The sequence below is a fragment of the Euphorbia lathyris genome, chromosome 1 (assembly GCF_963576675.1).
Source record: "Euphorbia lathyris chromosome 1, ddEupLath1.1, whole genome shotgun sequence".
Classification (NCBI taxonomy): Eukaryota; Viridiplantae; Streptophyta; class Magnoliopsida; order Malpighiales; family Euphorbiaceae; genus Euphorbia; species Euphorbia lathyris.
In genome coordinates, this window is record NC_088910.1 from 78,624,801 (window position 1) to 78,647,215 (window position 22,415).

A 22,415-nucleotide genomic window follows, 5' to 3' on the forward strand; every position below is an offset into this window, starting at 1 on the left:
GATCTATTATCCAAACGGATGGAGAAGTAGATGGAGATGTTGCGCATAGGATTAAATCTGGTTGGACGGAGTGGAAGAGTGCTACGGGTTTCCTTTGTGACCCCGGCATGCCAAATAGATTGAAGGGCAAATTCTACCGCACGGCAATCAGACCAGCACTGTTATATGGTACAGAGTGTTGGGCAGTGAAACACTGTCACACTCATAAGATGTCGGTGGCGGAGATGCGTATGTTGAGATGGATGTGTGGTCATACGAGAAAGGATCGGGTGAGTAATGAAATAATTAGGACAAAAGTAGGGGTTACATCTATTGAGAATAAAATGAGGGAAAACCGACTAAGGTGGTTTGGCCATGTAAGACGAAGAGCGCTTGATGCGCCGGTTAGGAGGACTGAAGAGTGGCAAAGGGATGTAGTGGTGAGAGGTAGGGGAAGACCTAAGCAAACTTGGAGGAGGGTGATCGAGAGTGATATGAGTGTATTGGGGATTGAGGAAAATATGGTAGTGGATAGGAAAGAGTGGAGAGAGAGAATTTGTGTCGCTGACACGACTTGATTTCACGGTTTTATATGATGGTTCATGTTAGCCGACCCCGAATCATTTCGGGACTAAGGCTTTGTTGTTGTTGTTGTTGTTGGATCAGACTAACCAATAAATGTATTGGCCGCCAAGTGTTCAAGATAATGTCTATGTACTGACGATGTCCATGTCTAAGGTGGGACTTAATTCAACATGATGAAGGGTTATTTTTTATTAAGAATGAAAAAGAAATTAAATTAAGAGAGATTGAGAAAATAATTAAATGGCACTATGTCTGCGCATTGTTGAAAAATAGATTAGTAAGGACAAATTATAATGATTTTAGGGAGAACAGATTAACTGATAGGGGAAAAGAAATAAAGAAGAAAGAAGGTCAGTTATTGAGATTTGAAATGGTAAGGATGGAAGAGAAAATTAAGGGAGGGAAAATTGTAACTTTAGTGATGTGAGACCCGCTTTTTAGTTAAAGATGGGTCAAAGGGCTAATGTGTCACATGTAACCTTTTTAGTTAAAGATGGGTCAAAGGGCTGATGTGTCACATGTAACCTTTAATAGCAGGTTATATGTACTTTAATGTTAGGTCACCATGAGTTCAAGTATTTTTATGCGCAAAACTGAAATCCAGATACCAAAATGCGAAACACGTTAAAGTCCAGGTACTATAGGTGTAATTTAGCCCTCTATTCAATACTTTGATGTCCTCGCAATCACCAAGCCTAACAAGAATAGGGAAAACCCAATTATTTCTTCTCCCCTTTGCAATCACAAGCATCATTGATTCAAAGACCATAACATTTTTATCTTCATCTGCAATTCGGAGGAAGTCCTCTCAACAACTCCAAACCCTTGATAGAACCTGTGGCGGAGCCAGGATATGAGATTGGGGGAAGGGGCTAATTTTAGTCCTGCAGTGGGACGGCGAAACAAGGGCGGACTTCGAAGCCGACGGCATGGTGAACGGAGGAAGGAGGATTGAAAATAAAGGAAAAAGAAAGAGAGGGTTCAGACTTCAGAAGAGAGGGATAAGATCGAAGTGAAGAGGGGGCTACGGCCCCCCAAGCACTGGGCTGCCTCCGCCACTGGATAGAACAATTTGAGAATCTTCACTATAGCTTTAGTGGCATCAGCCACAGCCTAGATCTCTATAAATCCCAATAGAAGGAGCAATATTATAACCAATACATGTAACTCTTAATCCTCCAGTTCAGTTGCAGCCCGTATTGTTTTTTTAGCTCCAAGACTAATATCTGAAAGAGAACTTATGGGGTTATAGATATTCTGATGACCATGAAAAGCATTAGTCCTATAAATCATAGTAATACCAAGTCACTGAAGATCCCTTTTGAGAATCCATTACCATTTTAATCCAAGTTTCTATAGAAACCAGTGGTTCTAGAACACAATGGAGTGTAACAGACATCGTTTTTGGCTGTCAACCAAACCAGAAAGGGTAACGATGGCTATAATGTAACGGTTAGGGATTCCTGGTAGTAATAATTAGGGCTGAATTGAAATAGGGAAGAGAAGGATAGAAGAAAAGAGAAGAACAGAGATTAGAAGAAGGAATCGCAGGGTTTAGAGAAGAGATGAATAAGGAAAGAGAAAGTAAAGTTTCATTAATTTTCATATGATAATCGATAAGTTCCTAAGGAAGAGACTAAATAGGAAAAGCTATGCTGACGTGGCAGCAGTTACCATAGCACACAGATGTGCTATTTTACAGTTGTTGTGTAACAAACTCCTAATAGGAAATAACCACTAAATAAGCAATAACAAGCAAATAATAAGACAATTAACTCCTAATTAATATCTAAAATAACTCCTTAATAGTCGTGACAATACCCTCCCCTTAAGAGCATTCTTGTCCCCAAGAATGTATGAAAACAGTGAACTGAACTTGCCACACACACTGAAACTTCACAGGATTGCCCATTGTTGTCACATTAAGCTCCAATAATACATGAACCACAACCAGAATGGTTTCCTTCTCTCGATCTTGGAAATTGTCAATTGTTGAGATTGCTACATCCTTAAGCTTATCTTTAGTGCTCCTCAGTATTTGCAGCAAAACAGTTTGTGCTTTATTCGTCAACAAGGCTCTGGCGCCAATGGCAACATATGTTTCATCATCAGCCTTATCCAAGCCATCACTATTGTTTGCACTTCCATAGGATGAGTAGCTCAATCGGAAACCTCTCGCACTTCCGTTTTTCTCATCATCACTGTCAACACAAAGAGGAAGACTCACTAATACTTGCATAGCTTTCCTCTTGTTTATTGCCAAGGCACCAACAACTGCTTCAATTTCTTCATTATCTATGTCCGTACTACTCATGCATGAACCAAATGGGAAACTGTTTGTTGTTTGTTGTACTTTAACAAGCAAACCAGAAACAACACCGGAAAATTTAATGGTTACATCACACTTTCGAGTCCGATGGTTGAACCTCGCCTCTTGGTCTGCAACCTAGGAGGAATGGCTTCCTTATATCCAGATAGCGAGTTTTCAGCCTTTCTACTATAATGAGTAACAATGTCACCCACCCTAGCATTTGCTACTGATCTTATTGAAACAGAAAGGTTACTCACTGCACCCGCATTCAGTTCTTCCACTTGCAATTGATTTGGAGATAAAACTCCAATTTCATGCCATCTATCATTATTAATCTCAACTTGTCCTCCATTGACCCACTGATTGTCCACTCCAAGAGTTACGTTCACATTTTTAGTAGCTAAGGCAGCTCGAGTTGTTTTTCTTGAACTGCATGAAAGGTACTGCAGAAGTCCACAATTATAGTAGTTATGCCTATTTTGAGTGAACCCAGATGCTTGCCTATAGTTTGCACCACAAGCAATAAACTTCACGCGTCTGTCCTTTAATCCTTCAACTAGAATTGGTGCTTTCCGGTCCTCGATGTGTCCATGGCCTAACCTCCCATTGGCACCCGTTCCCCATGTGTAGACTTCATTCCTGGATGTTAAAGCAGACACATGATATGCAATTTCTTCAACAGATTCTCCAAAAGGCTTAATCTCTACCAAGCACGAAAGCCTCCCATCAACATAAAGATTAGATTCTAAAACTGCATTAGATTCTAATGGCTTAGGGAGAAGCACATCAAGTCTAGTGTATAAATAATTGGCATTCTTGTCATCCCCAACCTTAACGGAGTTATCATATATGACCTCATCCCATTTGTATACTTCACCTAAAGCATCACAATAATCTGGTGCAGAACCATGACTGAAAGTGCTTGGGGCACTAGTAACATTAACCCGAAAAACATCTAAACCAAATCCTTTACCCTGCATATTTGTTTTATCCGATGCTACAATTAATCCTTTAAAGCCTTCCATCAACTTCTTTTTCCCTCTTTCAAACGGATACAATAAATGACGATCATCAATACCCATCTCAAATAGAAAATCAATTGAGTTCATATTAGCATACCTCCACTTTAGAAGCCCTTCATGGGTGCTAGTATCATAGGAATCATCCCAACCTTGAAAGCTAAATGCACTTGCATCATGTGAGAGCCTCGGAATGAACTCCTTCAAGACTGTGTCAACAGTAGAAAGAAACCAGAATTCCTTTCTCCTAACCCCGAAGAGAACACCAATGAATGATCTTGAATCATTAACGCCTCGCTTTTTAGATGCAAAAGGTCTCCTTTGTCTAATGGAAGTAAGGCAAGGACTAGGGGTGGTACTCCTTGACAAGGAAGAACCAATAATAACAGCATGATTATAAGAGAAGGGTGACCCAATAGCTTGGCCAACAGGTGAATTCCTACCATTTGTACCAAAAGGCAAATTGTTCAGTGTTTTCTGGCTGAACATTGGCAGCAGATTTGTTTCAGGCAAAATATCCAGTTTATTTGGAGCATTTTGGGTACAAGATGAAGTAGTTAATGAAGATCTGGATGTTGGGTTAGGTTTCTGAGTTGTTATAGGTGTTAGGTTGACTTCGACACAAGTTTTGGTATGTGAAAGGTGAGTTTGGGGCAATTGCTTTGGAGCAAGGGGAGATCGAAATGTAGGATTGGGCTTAGGAGCCTTAACAACATCATTGAGAGGGATGTCCTTCTCCATAGTAGAAGTTTGTTTCTGCTCAACGATCTCTATAGTTTCTCCTTGTAATTTGAAATCTGTCAGCTCCAATTTCTGTTCAGACTTTTCATCAAACACTTGGGGTGCAACTGATGACAATTTCTGTTCAGACTTTTCATCAAACACTTGGGGTGTGACCGAAGAAGGATCTGAAACTCCTCCAAATTCTTGAATCGATTGAATCAAGTTTGAGAAGGATTTACAGATTTGTTCATAATTTTCTTGTTGCTTCCTGCGAAGCAGTTCCCATTGTTCGTCAAACCTTTGTTGCCGCTCGCTCGTCTCCCTGCGGTAATGTTCCATTTGCTGTTCAAAATCTTCCATGGCCGGAGGAAAGACTGTCTCTGATACCAATGTAACGGTTAGGGATTCCTGGTAGTAATAATTAGGGCTGAATTGAAATAGGGAAGAGAAGGATAGAAGAAAAGAGAAGAACAGAGATTTGAAGAAGGAATCGCAGGGTTTAGAGAAGAGATGAATAAGGAAAGAGAAAGTAAAGTTTCATTAATTTTCATATGATAATCGATAAGTTCCTAAGGAAGAGACTAAATAGGAAAAGCTATGCTGACGTGGCAGCAGTTACCATAGCACACAGATGTGCTATTTTACAGTTGTTGTGTAACAAACTCCTAATAGGAAATAACCACTAAATAAGCAATAACAAGCAAATAATAAGACAATTAACTCCTAATTAATATCTAAAATAACTCCTTAATAGTCGTGACATATAATTGGACAAAAAAGGCTTCTGGCCTAAAACTTATACACTACTAATTTGGCAAAAATAAAATGAGATGTACAGCTCTCCCACTGAAAAAATTCCCAAACCTGGCTATTTCCATTGCCATTGTAACTTTTTTCCCCATTCTGCAAGTGATGCAATGACTTCTCCATACTTTTCCTAAAATACTTGAACAGAATATCTCTGTGCTGCTGCATTTTGCTCAACATCTACACGAGAATCTTCAGTTACCTTCTGCTCTTGCTCCACTAGCATTAAAACTTGTTTCTGCTTATCAGCAAGCAGCAGCACCTTTTGCTCTACCTTTTCAATCCTAACACTCAATTGCAATCGCTTATTTTGCTTGACGATCTCCATCAAAGCAGTCTCCAATCTTGTCCCTGAGTTCAACAGATCTTTTTTCCTTCAAGCAAAGCGCACAATTCAACCTTCCACCATTCCACCTGATCATGAAGGTCTGGAAAAATGTATCTCCACTCCATGTCAGAAGTCAAGCTTATAAAAACTTCACTGGCTTGTAGTTCCAACCTGATTCCTTTTATCTTTTTCTTCCAACCGACCCTCCATCTTCACCATATTTCCTTCATACTCACAATATCAGCCATAACAATCCCTCCTCTATTGACACCATCATCTTCTGATAACAGCCTCAATTTCCTTTTGAACATCGATACTGATGATTATGTTACTACCCCCAATTTGGGTTTGCAATCTTCCCCTTTTTCTCAATTAAGATGGTGAGTCTCCAAGGTTCTGTTAAATCTGCATTTCAGTGCATCAAACAGAGATCAGAACTTCTGTACTGCTGTCGTGGTAGAAGAATTGGGACTAGATTCAAAATTACCCATTTTCTTAGCAGGGACTAAAATCTTCACCAACATCTACATAAATGGGATTCCATGTATCCTTCTAAGCTATGGCAACATGACTGGTGGTCCCATAGTTGTTAAAAGGCATGCCTGAGACACACCTAAGGCTCCAAAGAGGCACGCCTGTCATCGCTTCAACTGATTAGTTATGAATTTGGAGACTTTTGATGAGAAGTAGCTATGAGCCAACTTAGGATTTACTATTTAGTTGAACACTTAGAACTTTAGAACATGGGGTTTATTGCATGTTAAAGTTTATGATTAAGAATATTGTCATGATTTTGTATTTATTGCATTTTGATTTTAGAATATATATTTTTTATATTTTAAATACTATCATTTATAATTTTATATATTTTTATTCTTTTAGTGCGCCTTGTGGCCCTTGTGCCTTAAATAACTATTGGAGGTCCCAAACTTGAGCAAAACAGAGTCTATTTATTTGGAGATAATGGAAATCAGAGACATCTCAAGTTTACACATAGCCTTCACACATATTTTGTGGCGTCTGATGATTGGAGAAGTCATTGTCTGCTCGAGCAAGACCACAACAAGAACCCTTGACCACTAAAAGTTCAATTGCCCATTGACACATTAAGAGAAAATTTGGTACCCATGGAAATACTCAACTTCTTACCCCAATTGTATTGAAAGCCCTATTTTCGATTGTTGAATGTTGATGCTCTCCCAAAAGTTACCCCTTCACTGTTCTTTTATCAGACTAAACTCCTAATTTTTCTTCTCAAACACCACAATTTGTTGAAGCTCGGTTACAGATTGGGTAAATCTTCTCAACCCTGATTTTAACTCATTGAGCTCTTTTAAATAATTTCCAACCATGACCCTGAGCCTTCTCCATAGAAGTTAGAAACATAGGTTTTGGGACTCGTTAGGTCAAACCAATACTAGAAAAAAGTGAAATAAAAAAAAATCACACCAACATAAAGAACAAAACTTTCACAATAGATTTCTTCCAAAAACAAGGTTATGGAAACTAGAGCAGAACAAGGTAAGTAACAAAAAGAAAAAAGAAGGGCGTAGACCCCTTTGCTTCTTCAGGCAGGCCCCTTCCCAAGCCTAAATCCAAGAACATAAACTAAATAATCAAAATCTACCTTCTCACCCATGCCTAAATATATAATAGATGACCTCTCTCTCCGATATCTAACTCTCAATAATAACCAAACAAGTGTTCCTGTATTTCCTAACCACTCTTTATACCTTTATATCATTCTCAAATATATATATATATATATATATATATATATATGTGTGTGTGTGTGTATAAAAAGTAATAATAATAATAATAAAGCTTCATTGTGAATAAAAAAAAAAAACCTGAAAAACAATGATACCTGTTGGTAAGATAGAGGATGTATAACTGCGCCACTAACTTCTAAGAAATAGTCAGGAGTTATTAAGTGCAAATCCTGAACCTGCAACATAGGTAATCAAAGTTAAGCATAAGTAAAGAGAAGAAAGAAGCACAGCTCCAAGACGGAGTACACTACCAACTCAAGCAAAGCACTCATAATTATTAAAGGTGCGCCTTTGGCACATGGTGCACCAGGCGCAGGCCTTAGCGCCATGACACCAACATGGCGTGGCGCGCGCCTAGTGCGCCATTTTGCGCCGGGGGGCAGTTGCCAAAGGCATGCCTTGGTGACATAGGGCCAGTTTTATGGGTTTTTTTACAGTTACATATCTGGAAGAAGTGTTCTGAGGGGTCCCAAATGAGAAAAAAAAAATTCCTAAAAAGGAAGAGAGAGATTATACGTTTGAATTAATTAGAAGAGGAAGCAACATAGTCTTATGTTATTATAAGGGGAAGAAGTTTAGTAGAACAAAACATAGAAAACGAATCAACACAAACGTATAATCAGGAGTAGAGCTTAGGATTTAGTATTCAACTTTAGCTTTCTAACATGGGGTTTATTTTGTATTTTAAAATTTATTTATGCTTAAGAATATTGTCATGATTTAGTATTCATTGCATTTTTATGTTAGTTTTATAGTTTTATCATTTTTGTTTTTGTAAGTGCGCCTTGTCTCGATATGCGCGCCTATCGCTATGCGCCAAGGCTCCAGGACCGCTAGCGCCTTAGTGCGCCCTTTAATAACTATGAAAGCACTATAGCATTGCAAGACAGACAATATAAAATGAAGAACACAAATAAATGGATTTATTTTCTTCAGACCTCCATTAGAACAATGGAACAAAACTATTGAAATCAGTGAACACCTTTTATAAATTTAAACATCTTGAAGTTTGAATAAGATGTTGATAATGACATTCCAATACATCCACCATTGTTAGAGCTTGCAACGGAAATTTAGCTTCTAATAGATAATATGGAAAAAATAAATAAATATGATATTGGCTAACCATTTGGCTTGAACAAAAATAACTCTTATGAAGAAAATGTATATTAAAACATTGTACATGGTATTTGTACTATTTCTGAAAACTAAATAAAGAGTTGTTTAAATATATACAACCCTTATTTCTTCAATTTCTATTTTATTTCCCTTCTTTTTCTATTCTTCCTACATTTAATTTTATCTTTCCTTATTATAGTTTTTCTATTTTCACTATAAACATAAATAGGTAACACCCCAAATTTTCACAATTCTCCACCTCGTTCATAATTTGAAAGACTTCAAATTTTTGACAAACAAATTGCGTCATTAAGTTGGTTGCACCATAATGACCATGACTGCCTACATATCCTGTAACCGGGATCAAGCCACTCGTAGTTCTATTATTCCTCCATATGACTCAACATGTTTCAACATTGAGCAAGTCCAAATAATGTTGGAACTTACCATCTATCACAACCTTGGTTAACATGTCAAATGGGTTCTCATCGGTGTGTACCTTCATAAGAGAAATATGACCTTCCTCTACGACATCATGTACATGATACATTACGTCGATATGCTTCGTACGAGCGTGATGACCCTGATTCTTTGCCAAGTGAATCGCATTTTGACTGTCACACCTCAAATTCACACATTCTTGCATAAAACCCAGATCATCTAGAAGACCCCTCAACCACAATGCTTCCTTCAATCCTTTTGCCACAACCATATACTCAACCTATGTGGTAGATAGTGACATTGTAGACTGTAATATCAATCGTCAACTAACTGGAGCACCATGTATTTTAAACACATAACCAGTAATAGATTGTCGTCTATCTAGATCACCAGCATAATCTGAATCAATGAAACCACTAATTTGACATGTATCTCCACCAAAACACAAACCCGTGTTAATGGTACCTTTCAAGTACCTTACACCGCTTCCCAATGTGCCTTTTCTGGATTCGCCATGAATCTACTGACAACACTGACCGCTTGTGAAATATATGGACATGAACACACCATGGCGTACATCAAACTGCCAACTGCACTAGCCTAAGGTACACGTTCCATGTATGCCTTCTCTTCCGCTGTAATGGGAGATAGTTTACTAGAGAGTCTAAAATGTGCAACCATGAATCTTTCATTAAAGGTCATGTCCCTGCTAATTACAAATTTAGAGTCCTCTACACACCAAAGACAATATCCACTTACCCTTTTTGGATACCCTAAGAATATTGCTTTCTTGGCTCTTTTGGATACCAAAGACAAATAACCCAAATTCTCATAATACAAGCTTGTTCTCCTTGACGTGGTAGTAGGCTATGCATCTGAAAACTCTTCTTATAATCTGCATGTTCCTTTGACCACACCTTATAAGGTGTGTCTCCGTCTAAGTAAGAATGTGGGGATCGATTTACTATGTAGCAAATTGTAGCAACCGACTCTACCCACCATTCTCTACCTAACCCAGAACTAGAGCGCATACATCTTGCTTTTTCAAGTAGTGTACGGTTCAATCTTTCTGCGGCTGCATTCTGTCCAATGTCTTACTATGCCTTCCTGATCACAAAATTCTTTGAAAGCTCCCTCTATGTACGATGTGCCATTATCAGACCTCACTGTTTTTAGCTTTCTACATGTTCTATTCTCAACTATTACTTTCCATTGCTTGAAAATGTCGAATACATCATTCTTGTGCTTAAGTAAATCCAAGCATATCTAGAATAATCATCAACGAATGTAACATAGTACGTAGAACCACCATTGGAAGTAACTTTAGCCGGACCCCAAACATCAGTATGCACACAGTCTAACAACCCCCTGCTTTTGTGCTTGCTTGTAACTTTAATCAGTATGCTTTTCCATACACAATGTTCGCAAAATCCAAGCATGGCGTCTTCATGTTCTTCAACAAACCTTTCCCACTAAGCAATGATAGACCTTAATCTAGCATATGCCCAAGGCGCATGTGTCATATCCTTGTGCATTCAGTTTGATCTTGAATTCCACCGATTCCAACTGCTAAATCTCTTGTAACAGTTATTCCCAAAAGAGGATAAAGATTTCCATGCCGAATTCCCTTCATCACTACCAAGGAACCACAAACAACTTTTAAAACTCCATTTTTCCCAACTATTTTGCAACCATTTTTCTCTACTAAACCAAGAGAAATAAGGTTTTTCTGCAAATCTGGGATGTTTCTCACATCCATCAAGGTTCTTACCGCTCCATCACGCATCTTGATTCGTATGGTACCTAACCCCACGGTTTTACATGCATGATTGTTTCCCATTAAAAATGTACCACCATCCAAACTTTGGTAGGTTTTGAACCACTTCCTATTAAGGCACATGTGGTGTGAGGCTCCTGAATCAAACATCCACTTATGAGAAATTTCATTGCACTGCTCCTCTAAGATAGAGTAGCAATAATCATCTTCATTATTTGAGACATAACTTGCCTTTTGCTTTTCTTGTTGTTTTCCTTTGAAGATATCGTTGTTGTGCTTCTTGGATATTACCCCCTTATTTGGCCAATTTGCTTTATAATGACCAAGCTCACCATAATGTCCATAGAGTTCCCCTCCATTACCGACAACTGACCCAGGGGTGACAAAGATTCAACGCCACTTGTAGTCCATCTGTTTCTTATACCAACTCGGCCTCCACTATCAGTGTACGTCGATATGCTCCATTCTCCACTTCATGTCAAACCCTTCATGTAGCCTTGCCCATGCTTGGGGTTGAGTTTGCCTATGGCCAAACTCCCCCCTTACACAGCAGAAATTTAGCTTCTAATATATAATATGGAAAAAATAAATAGATATGATATTACCTAAGTATTTGGCTTGAACAGAGATAGCAGCGAACATAGTTGTTAAAGGCGCACCTCAGTCAAGGCTTAGGGTCTTGAGCCTTGAACCTAGAAAATGAGGCTCTGTACAAAAGGCTCTCGCCTTGCTTGCGCTTGGGAGCCTGTTGCGCCTAGTGATTTTTAATTAGGTTTTTAGTTTTATTTTTACAGTTTTCTCTAAAATAACTGTTTGATTAATCTCAACCACTAATCTAACTTAAATAAGATTAATCTTAACCCTTAATTTAAATAAGAATATCAAGAGTCTCCGTCATAATTAAATATATAAAAAATAGAGAAAGATTAGGAGAAGTCATGTAAAGAAAGAAGTATCCTCCACTCCAAGCAAAAACAAACTTCCACAGACACAGAATGAAGAAGAAACAGAGTAAGAGTGTGTGCGTTCTCATTGTGCGTGTTCTTTTTGATTGACAATGAATGGTTATTAGTTTAGTAGGATTAGTTATAGTTAGGTATTTTAGCTTAAGACGTTAAGTATAAGTTAGTGTCTCTATGAACTTAATTTAGTGTTTTTGACATATATGATTTAGTATTATGTTTTTATGAGGTTTTGCTTTCTTTGTGTGGTCATAGGTGTTTTTTTTATGCTTAACCAATAAAAGAGTATATAGTTTATTTTATTTTATGCGCCTCGTGTTTCTAAAGTGCGGGTCTCGCCTTGCGCCTTGAGCCTAGGCTCCAGGATCCCTTAAAGCCTTAGCGCGCCTTGCGCCTTTAACAACTATAGATAGATATTGCCTAAGTATTTGGCTTGAATAAAAATAACTATTATGAAGAAAATGTATATTAAAACATTCTACATTTTTAATCTGAAACAAATTCACATGGTATTTATACTATTTCTGAAAACTAAATAAAATTTGTTTAAATATAAACAATCCTTATTTCTTCGGTTTCTATTTTCTTTCATTCCCTTCTTTTTCTCTTCTTCCTATATTAATTTTATCTTTTCTTATTATAGCTTTTCTATTTTGACTATAAACATAAATAGGAAATACCCCAAATTCTCACAACCACAATTACAATAAACATAATGGATAAGAATTACAATTTATTCAATGCATAATAATTCCCAATCCATCTAAAATGACCTCCCCTTAGATTGATATTATTTTTGTAAGCATCACATGATGTTGACTTTCCATACTTCATATTGATCCCTTGATTGGCATAAGCAAAATAGCCTATCAAATAACAGACATTCTATATGTTTAAGAAATAAATAATAGCAGTGATTCTATTATGTAGTCCACTCATACACCAATGGTGGTGTATGGTACCAGTACCACTCCTTCGTTCAGCTAAGATAATTGTGGTTGTTAGCAATGGATTTACTTAATATTTTTTAGTTCTTTACTATGATACATACTAGAATCCAATGATGTCCACTGATGCACAGGTACCTTGGTATACAGGTTGAAGAAATCAATGATTAAAATTTAAAAATGACACAGATATTCTGAAAAAGTGGATTCTACTTGGTCCTTGCAATTTTGCTAGATAATGATAGTGCACAGCTATATTATCATGCTACGGCACAAGGGTTATGTCCATTAGGAATATTTTCGAGTTATAAATTTTGACTGAACTAAATTGGCATTAATAAAATAAATAGATAGATGAATACATAAAGAGCCAAAAACAAGAGATTAACTTTAAATCAGAAATCATACCACCAAGTTTACAGTCAAGGATGTGCCACCCCTTTCAATTTGTAAATCAATCTTTTGGTCAACACTATCATCAAGCAAACTTTCCAGTTTCAGAAACTGTGTACTTACCTGCATTAGGATCAAAAATAGATTATAGAGCAAGGATGTGAGTTATCAGCAGTAAAACAACATCCAATTATTCATCAAAACCTAAAAATTAAAATTATGAAAGCTTATAACAAGCAAAGAAAAACACAAAGAAAGAGACATGAAATGTGTTGAGCTCAGCATATGCAATATGATAATGATCCTCTCAACTGATCATTAAAATAATTAGAACACATTGGAGTGATCTAGAAATATTAACTAGTTTAGACTGACAAAATTGGCACTTACTTCTCCATTCACATGTACAAGCACATCACCTGGTTCTAGCTGCGTATGAGCGGGGCCGCCTGGCACCTGAAACATGCAAGTACACATTATTTACAAGTTACATGTCATCCTTCTGCTTGAACAGTTCAAAACTTATATAAACACAAGCTCACCACAGAATCAACCACAAGCATTCCAGTTTCCCCAAGTGGAGATGCATGGCGCACCATCTAAAAAGTGGTAAAAGGCACAACATATTAGGAATCAACCGTTGCTCATACTGTATATCAACTACAAACAAAAGAATGAAAATAACACTAAAGAACTAGATACCTGTTCAGTTTCACTTCGAAGACCAAGTCGACGTGTCTCATCAAATCCTTTATGGAGAAAGGTAATCTATAATAATAATAATAATAGGTAAAAAAACAAATAACTCATAATTTATAGTGCTAAAACATGTTCCACTTATAAAAGGGAGATGAGTAATGTGCTGATTTTCCAGTAATCATTTAACAAATAATCAACAAACCCCGCCATGCAAATTTTCAAAGTTCTATTAGCACACAACATACACGATGAAAATTGATCTACACAAATAGAGCATACACTTTAAAAGAAGATCACCAAGGATAACATTAACAACAAACCTGAAGCGTACCACGAGGTATAGGGACTGCTTCCCATTTATTTGTATAAGAATCTCTTCCCTTCTGAAGAAATCCTAAAGCGCGTACAACCTGTAAGTAAAGTGACATTGTGATGTAATCACTGAAACCTCAGCCGAAACTAAAGGGCCTTGAAAGAGGGATTGACAAGAAAAGGTTTAATCAGATTTAAGGGAATGCTTTGAGGTATTCATGCACTTTTTTATCAATGAACTGCTTTCAGCATAGGCATTTGCTAATTTACAAATACCAATTGTTTGTGCTCTCTGATAGAACTTATATTAAGTTGTGACCTTTTAGCTGCTTGTCTACAGATGTATTTAAGTTCTCCACAACATGAGAGCATATAACCATTAGATGTAAATCAAATAACCCGTCAGAGCAACAAGCAAAACAATAGAAGTTGAGAGGAAAATAATGCAGTTAAAGAAACTCCATCCATCAGTAACTCTAGCAAAAGCGAAGAACCACTGTATTAGCAACTGCTTAGTATATTTATAAGGGAAAAATACAAAAATAAACCATGTGATTTAGGCCATTTTCAAACATAAACTATGTGGTTTAAAAGTTGACAAACAGGCACCTTGTGGTTGATTCCGTTAGCAAACACAGTCCAAACTGACTAACGGTGTTAAAAAAAAGTCAAAATGACAGTCAAAGTCAAAGGGCAAAGAGTTATTTTGATCCTTATATTTATTTATTTTATTAATTAACTCTTTATTATCTAATTACCACCAACAAACCCCAAAACAAGAACCAAAATTCAAACTCACCGTCTTCTCCTCCTCTCACCAAAATTCAATCTAGACCATTGATTTAACTATTGCTTTTTTCTTTTCTTTGTACCTCCATAATTATTAGATTAAAAGTTAAAAAGGATTTTATCCTTTTTAATTATTTTTTTAATGAAAGATTGGGACGCGATTAAGAGGTTAGACATCCCAACTAGGTTGGCACCCCGAACGCACTTAACCAACCCTGAATATTATTAATAAAAAATAGAAAATTACAAAAGAGGGAGAAATTATCCTTTTTAATTATATCTATTTATAACATACTTTAAACCAGAGATGACCTTCTTTAAAATCTAATAGATTTCTTGTCAAAAAAAATTTAAAAATTAATTTATGAACCCATTTAGCTCTTTCTCTCCCTTTCCTCCTCCATTATGTCGTCTCTTCTCCTCTTCTTTTCCCGTTCTCCATCCTTCAAACGACACCTGAATTACTCTCCCAAAGCCTCCTCCACCATCACAATCCTTTCCATTCCATGGAATCTTCTCTCCAAGGTATCTCTCTCACTCCTTCCCTTCTCCACCAGACACTACTCCGCCTCTTTAATCACTCTAAAATCGACCTTTCTCTTTTTCACTATGCTCTTTTTCTCCCTTCTTCCTCTTCCGCCGTTACCTCCGCCACCTACGATCTCATTATCGATATTCTCTCTAAGATCTGCCAATTCGACGTTTCTTGTCTGCTCATGCTTGACATGGAAAGCAAACATATCCACCCCACTTCAAACACGTTCTTCATTCTCATTCGCAGATTGATTGCCGCCGGATTCAATCGCCAGGCCATCCGTGCTTTTTAGATTTTGAAGAAGGTCATCTCTGGTTTAAAATTGACACAATTAAAAAGGATAAAATCTTTTTTAACTTTTAATCTAATAATTATGGAGGTACAAAGAAAAGAAAAAAGCGGTAGTTAAATCAAGGGTCTAGATTGAATTTTGGTGAGAGGAGGAGAAGATTGTGAGTTTGAATTTTGGTTCTTGTTTTGGAGTTGGTTGGTGATAATTGTATAATAAGGGGTTAATTTATAAAATAAATAAATATAAAGACCAAAATAACTATTTGCCCTTTAACTCTGACTGTCATTTAAACCACATAGTTCATGTTTGAAAATGGCCTAAACCACAAGATTTATTTTTATATTTTTCCCTATTTATAATTTATGCGCACCATAAAGTGAAAGTAAAACTCAGGTTTCTACCTCTAATGCCACCTTCATATAGCTGAGAGCAAACCTTATATGTAACCACAATTGATCAAAAGATACAACTCCATCCTTGAAAGAGGGATTGACAAGAAAAGGTTTAATCAGATTTAAGGGGATGCTTTGAGGTATTCATACACTTTTTTTATCAATGAACTCCTTTCAGCATAGGCATTGGCTAATTTTACAAATATCAATTGTTTGTGCTCTCTGATAGAACTTATATTAAGTTGTGACCTTTTAGCTGCTTGTCTACAGATGTATTTAAGTTCTCCACAACATGAGAGCATATAACCATTAGATGTAAATCAAATAACCCATCAGAACTGTATTAGCAACTGCTAATTATATTTATAATTTATGCGCACCATAAAGTGAAAGTAAACTCAGCTTTCTACCTCTAATGCCACCTTGATATAGCTGAGAGTAAACCTTAAATGTAACCGCAATTGATCAAAAGATACAACTCCATCCATGCTTTCCAAAAGAGCACCCTTAATAGTTCCTCACCTTTCAACAAGATTGTGGGTTCTTAAGTAGCAATCTCTTTTCACTCTTCCCCTAAGCTAGACTAATTTTTTTGTCTTGCAGCCTTTTCATTTAATATCGGGATAAGGTGCAAAAGTGCCCCTAAACGTTGGTAGCCAAGAGCAAAAATACCCCGAACGTCAAAAATAGTACAATGAAGAGCCTAACATTCATAAAGCATTCCAATTTTAGACAATACTAAACAGATCACTTAACTCAGTTAATAATTCTGTTATCTCCCTCCACGTGACTGTCATATCAAGAAATATCACTTACATTACAAAAACCCAAAATCTCATCTGAATCCCTCATCCCGTTCGTCTATTCATCCCCTTCATCTGTAAAAATACAAAACCCCCGAAAATCCTAACCTTCATCTGTTGTCATAAGTTTTTATCACTTTGCTTGCACTCGGTTCTTACATAATCTGTTCTAGCTCTTCTAATGTGTATTTCTATCTAGTTAGTTCTTGATCTTATTATATCTTGTAATTACAGTTCATCGATAATACGTTAAGGTATAAGGATGAAGATTGAAATAAGTGAGGTACGGGAAAATGAGAAATTGCCAACAATCTGGCATGCTTCATTTGGCATTTTACAGTCATGATTTCTTTAATTTGAAAGGAAGAGTATTGGATATATACATGAATATGAGGGTTTTAAACATTATGATTTGGGTTTTAGGGGTTCCTCCCACCTTTTGATTTGGGATTTTGGGCTCTTACAAATGAAGGGATTGAAGAGGTGAAGGGGAAGAGGAATTCAGATGAGATTTTGGATTTTTGTAATTACGTGATACGGCATACACATAAAGTGAGAAAACAGAATTATTAATTGAATTAAGGGATCTGTTACTGTTGCTTAAAATTTGACTAACTTATCAATGTTAGGCTCTTAATTGTACTATTATTAACGTTAGGAGTATTTTTTCCCTTGGCTGCCAATAATAGGGGTATGTTTGCACCTTACCCCTTTAATATTTTAGTAGAGGAGCTCAAACTATCCTCTTCTTTAAACATGTGAAGCAAAAGCTAAAACTAGACAGCAGATACGTACAAAAGAATTAGATCCAATTAGCAGCCCATAAGGAGTCCAGTCCTCAACACTCCAAATGCAAACCCAGCAGAAAGTAAGACGAGTGAACTAAAACTCATGTCATACAAATAGGACTACCATGAGGAGTTCATAAAGCAGAATGGGATCCATTTGGAAAGAACTCTGGTTGGGACATAGTGGCTCATATTGTGCTAAAACCATATAATAATGGGTACTAGATGCTAAAAGCCTGGTCTTGACAATAATCATTCAAAATAGATTAGGGAGATTTTCGAAGTATAATCCATACTTCATCACTTCGGTCATTCTATGGGGACATTTACCACCAAGAGGTTTCCTTTTTTTACTTCGTCAAAATTATGTCCAAATAGGATCTTTATGGCGTAAAATAACTCAATATATGATAGCCAATATATAAATTCTTCTATCATGCACAAAATGCTAAAGAAAAGACTGATCTATTCCTTCTACATAAAATAAAAATTAAAAAAATATATTTTATGAAGAAAAATAATAAATAGTGAGGGACTATTTGGTTTCCATTTGACAACCCAAGATGGGCAAGTTTTTATAGTCAAATTGTTAGTGACGCATGGGATTTCAAGAGTATGATCTCAGAGATGATAGCAAAAAGAGGCATTAAATAGGAAAGAAATGAAATAAACCTTATCATACAACAACAACAACAACAAAGCCTTAGTCCCGAAATGATTCGGGGTCGGCTAACATGAACCATCATATAAAACCGTGAAATCAAGTCGTGTCAGCGACACAAATTCGCTCCCTCCACTCCGTCCTATCCACTACCATATTTTCCTCAATTCCCAGTAAACTCATATCACTCTCGATCACCCTCCTCCAAGTTTGCTTAGGTCTTCCCCTACCCCTCACCACTACATCCCTTTGCCACTCTTCGGTTCTCCTAATGCGCTCTACGTCTCACATGGCCAAACCACCTTAGTCGGTTTTCTCTCATTTTATTCTCAATAGATGTGACCCCTACTTTTGTCCTAATTATTTCATTACTCACCCGATCCTTTCTCGTATGACCACACATCCATCTCAACATACGCATCTCCGCCACCGACATCTTATGGATGTGGCAGTGTTTCACTGCCCAACACTCCGTACCATATAACAATGCTGGTCTAATTGCCGTCCGGTAGAATTTTCCCTTCAATCTATTAGGCATGCCGGGGTCACAAAGAAAACCCGTAGCACTCTTCCACTTCGACCAACCAGCTTTAATCCTATGAGCAATGTGTGTTTTGAACTTCTTCCTATTATTAAGGCATTTAAGTCACAACACACTTAAAATAAAAGGAGAGTCTTTAACATGCCTAAGTCACCTGTATGAAGCCCAATGCCAAAAGAGATTCTGAATCTCTAGGAAAGGGCCCAAGAAAGACACTTTTACTATGGCACACCTAAGGCCTGCAACGCACATGCACTTGGGTAATTAAGCCATTAAAAAGGTCAACTGTGCATAGATCTATATACTAAGCAAGTTGCATTATCTTATGGTGAGTGGTGACAGACCACACCTATATGTTTCCGTATGTGACAATCTAAAGAAAAACAAAATTACTATCAACAAGTTAATTTCAACCAAGGTAAAGCTAATAATGATCATTAGACTCCAATAGTCCAAGTTTTCTCCTCTCTCTACATCTCGATGCTCTGCCTCACTCTTTCTCTTTCTCTTTCTACTTCCTGTCTCTTTATTCAAGAAACCAGATATTTTGTTCTTTTGCTGCTTTCAATATATTTTAGCACAATAATTTCAGACTTTAGTACAGTGTAACCAAAAAGTTGCACTCTATTAGTCAATCTTAAAAGCATTGCACAAACAGTAAATGAACAAAGCAAAACCACGAAGAATGCAAACTCACTCTTTCTAGAGGGAAGAAAAAAGCAGAAGCACTTGATGACTTGCTACCAGCATTTAACGCCACTGCCCTCCCTTGCCAATCAATGACAGGAGAACCACTTGAGCCACCCTTAGTTCCAGAAGCAGCCTATAAAGAAAAGTCATATTAGTTTACTGATTGGCATGACATGAAGTACCTGACTAAGAGTGACCATTTAACAACCTTGAGTACATGCTTTGGTTAGCTGAATCCATATGGCCGATCCCAACTAGTTGGGACCAAGGCTTGGTTGTTGTTTTTTGTTGCAATTATAGGTGCAATTCAGCATCATAAATAAATTATCAAATTTATTTACAGGCAAATTTATAGAACAAAGGTAATGAACTAGCGTACGAACTCCGATGTAAATCATTTAAAGAAAATAACATAAAAATACAACCTCAAACAGAATAAAACCATGCACAATATTATCATCAGCGACTTCAAATAAAGAATGGAAGTACCAGAGATGCCACCAATTGATATAGCTTATTCCATAAAACTCATAAGAAGACCACGTAACATAACAATAATTCCTATTGCTTCACACAAGTTGTGGTGGATACATGGATTGAAATTCATAAGATTATGTATGCTATGGAAGAATCCAGAATTGCGCTACTTACTTGCATGTAAAATGTATTGAAGTCATTATACCCGTCCCTGCACCAAAAAAGCATTAGTAACAAAGCTCTACCTATTAAATCTACAAAATTCAGCACATAAAAAGAAAAGAAAAAAAAATCAATCTGCTTTCTGCTTTACCTTGAAACTGTAGAAACTCTAGTGTATTTTATGTCACAATAAATGATAAAATATATGTGTATAATCCATTCTAGCATTGTTTTTAATACGTAGACACCAATGCATATGGTCAAAATAATTGTTTAGCATCCAACCAAACATCATATACATCATCATCAAACCCAGTGAACAAATTAGATTTGAATTTTTAAACACTCATAGGAAAAAAAAAAAAAAAAGTTAAAATAACATCATTACGTATGACTATTTCACAGCCCAAAAGTTAAAGATGACCATGAGAACCACAATGTCAGGCATGTGTAAGATGATCATTGATCGAGTTAGTAAGATTAGACTAATTCAATTAGCTTGTTATTCCAAATATTTTGCTATCCAACCTGCAGTGAGACATTAAAAACAATGACATTAAAAGTTAGACATACTTTTTGTAGTGAGGTGCATCTCTATCCAAACGAGCAAGAGTACCAGCCAAAATGGAAACCTGTAAGTTCAAACTCATATTAAGAAAAGAACATTGACCAGGAAAAAAAAAAACACAAATCCCAAGCTAGATTCCGTTAAGCAATGACATCAATCTACTTAAGGATATAGAAACTAGAAAGCTGAAGTGGACACCAAGTGAGCAAAGACGGGCCACCAGAAAAGGCAGATGTAATGGATTGCCAATAGGAAATCACTTAGCCTAGCTGCCATCCATTAGTAGGCTATTAGGAATTTATTACCAACTTAGCATCAATAAAAGGTAGCCATGGAGATATTTTGAACTTCAATAGCAAAAAGGAAATTCCAACCCAATAAATAAGAAAAAAACGCATGTAAGGAAATACCTTTTCACCACTGTCATTACCAACAACCCTAATTTCAAGTCCAACACAAGCAGCGTCAGGGGCAAGAGGAATCTCCTCATAGTTCAGAAATTGAACTGCACTAGGATCGTAACGAAAGAAGCCAAAATCATGAACCTACAAAAAAAATTGCACAAAAGGTAAGGTTAAAAACAAACACTAAGAACTTGCACAAGTATACGTGTTAATGAAAGAGTCATACAAATGTAATTAATCACGAACCCAATTTTGTTCTGCGACCACCCTACGCCTTTTAAGACTTGTTCGGTTCACAAAATAGGTAAAGGAATAAAATATCCATTGGACATGGTTTAAAAAAGGGATAACGTCCAAACTTGCCTATGTCCTTTATGGCAGGGGCGGATGTAGGGGGGGGGGGTAGGGGGGGGGGGGGGGGGGTCAAAGGAGGCATTTGCCCCCACCCTTCATCCCAAATATAAAAAAAAAAAAAATTAGTCCAAAACGACGTCGTTTTGGTTCCCCTCAAAACGGCGTCGTTTTGGCCGTTTTGCCTTGTGGGTTTTTGATATAAAAAGAAGGGTTAAGGTGCAAAAATACCCCTAACGTTTTGGGGCAGGAGCAATTTTACCCCTAACGTCATTTTAGACGTTAGGGGTAAAATTGCTCCTGCCCCAAAACGTTAAACGTTAGGGGTATTTTTGCACCTTAACCCTAAAAAGAAGCAGTATAGGTAGAGGCACCACATCGTTTTCAAGCTATGACAGATCATAGATGTCAATTGCCAGCTCGTAATCGTCGATCTACTTAGCATTAGAAGTTTTTTTTTATTATTTTAAGACAGTTTGTATCGAATAGCAATGATGTACTGAAGTATATTATTTTCAATTAATGCTATTTTGTCTAAAAAAAAATTACATAGTTTACTTTACCCCTAACGTTGCCAAACAAGATCAATTTTACCCGTACCTAACAGAAAATTTGAACAGACTGATTTGACAGTTATTCGACTGCCGCACTTAAACTTCCAAACAAGTTTGTCGACAAATGGAAGCAGTTTTATGCATTTTGGCAGGTTGTTTATAACCGTTTTAATAACATAATAAACATTTTAGGCAGTTTTTTGTGATATTGTATCTGTCAGACTTAAATATTGG

General features: G+C 36.8%; 1 protein-coding gene across 2 annotated transcripts in view; it reads right to left on the bottom strand.

Annotated features, from left to right (window-relative positions):
• Nucleotides 1-22,415, bottom strand: part of LOC136202813 (protease Do-like 7) — a 38,847-nt gene that overhangs the window by 10,754 nt on the left and 5,678 nt on the right. The window contains exons 3-12 of one of the 2 annotated variants that reach the window (XM_065993715.1): nt 21,283-21,417; nt 20,878-20,936; nt 20,317-20,353; nt 19,673-19,798; nt 14,183-14,272; nt 13,866-13,931; nt 13,706-13,762; nt 13,554-13,619; nt 13,179-13,286; nt 7,620-7,700 (exon numbers count right to left, since the gene is read on the bottom strand). In XM_065993715.1, the coding sequence (XP_065849787.1) occupies nt 7,620-7,700; nt 13,179-13,286; nt 13,554-13,619; nt 13,706-13,762; nt 13,866-13,931; nt 14,183-14,272; nt 19,673-19,798; nt 20,317-20,353; nt 20,878-20,936; nt 21,283-21,417 (825 nt within the window). The remainder of the gene's footprint in view (nt 1-7,619; nt 7,701-13,178; nt 13,287-13,553; nt 13,620-13,705; nt 13,763-13,865; nt 13,932-14,182; nt 14,273-19,672; nt 19,799-20,316; nt 20,354-20,877; nt 20,937-21,282; nt 21,418-22,415) is intronic. The other variant, XM_065993724.1, reaches the window with a different exon arrangement.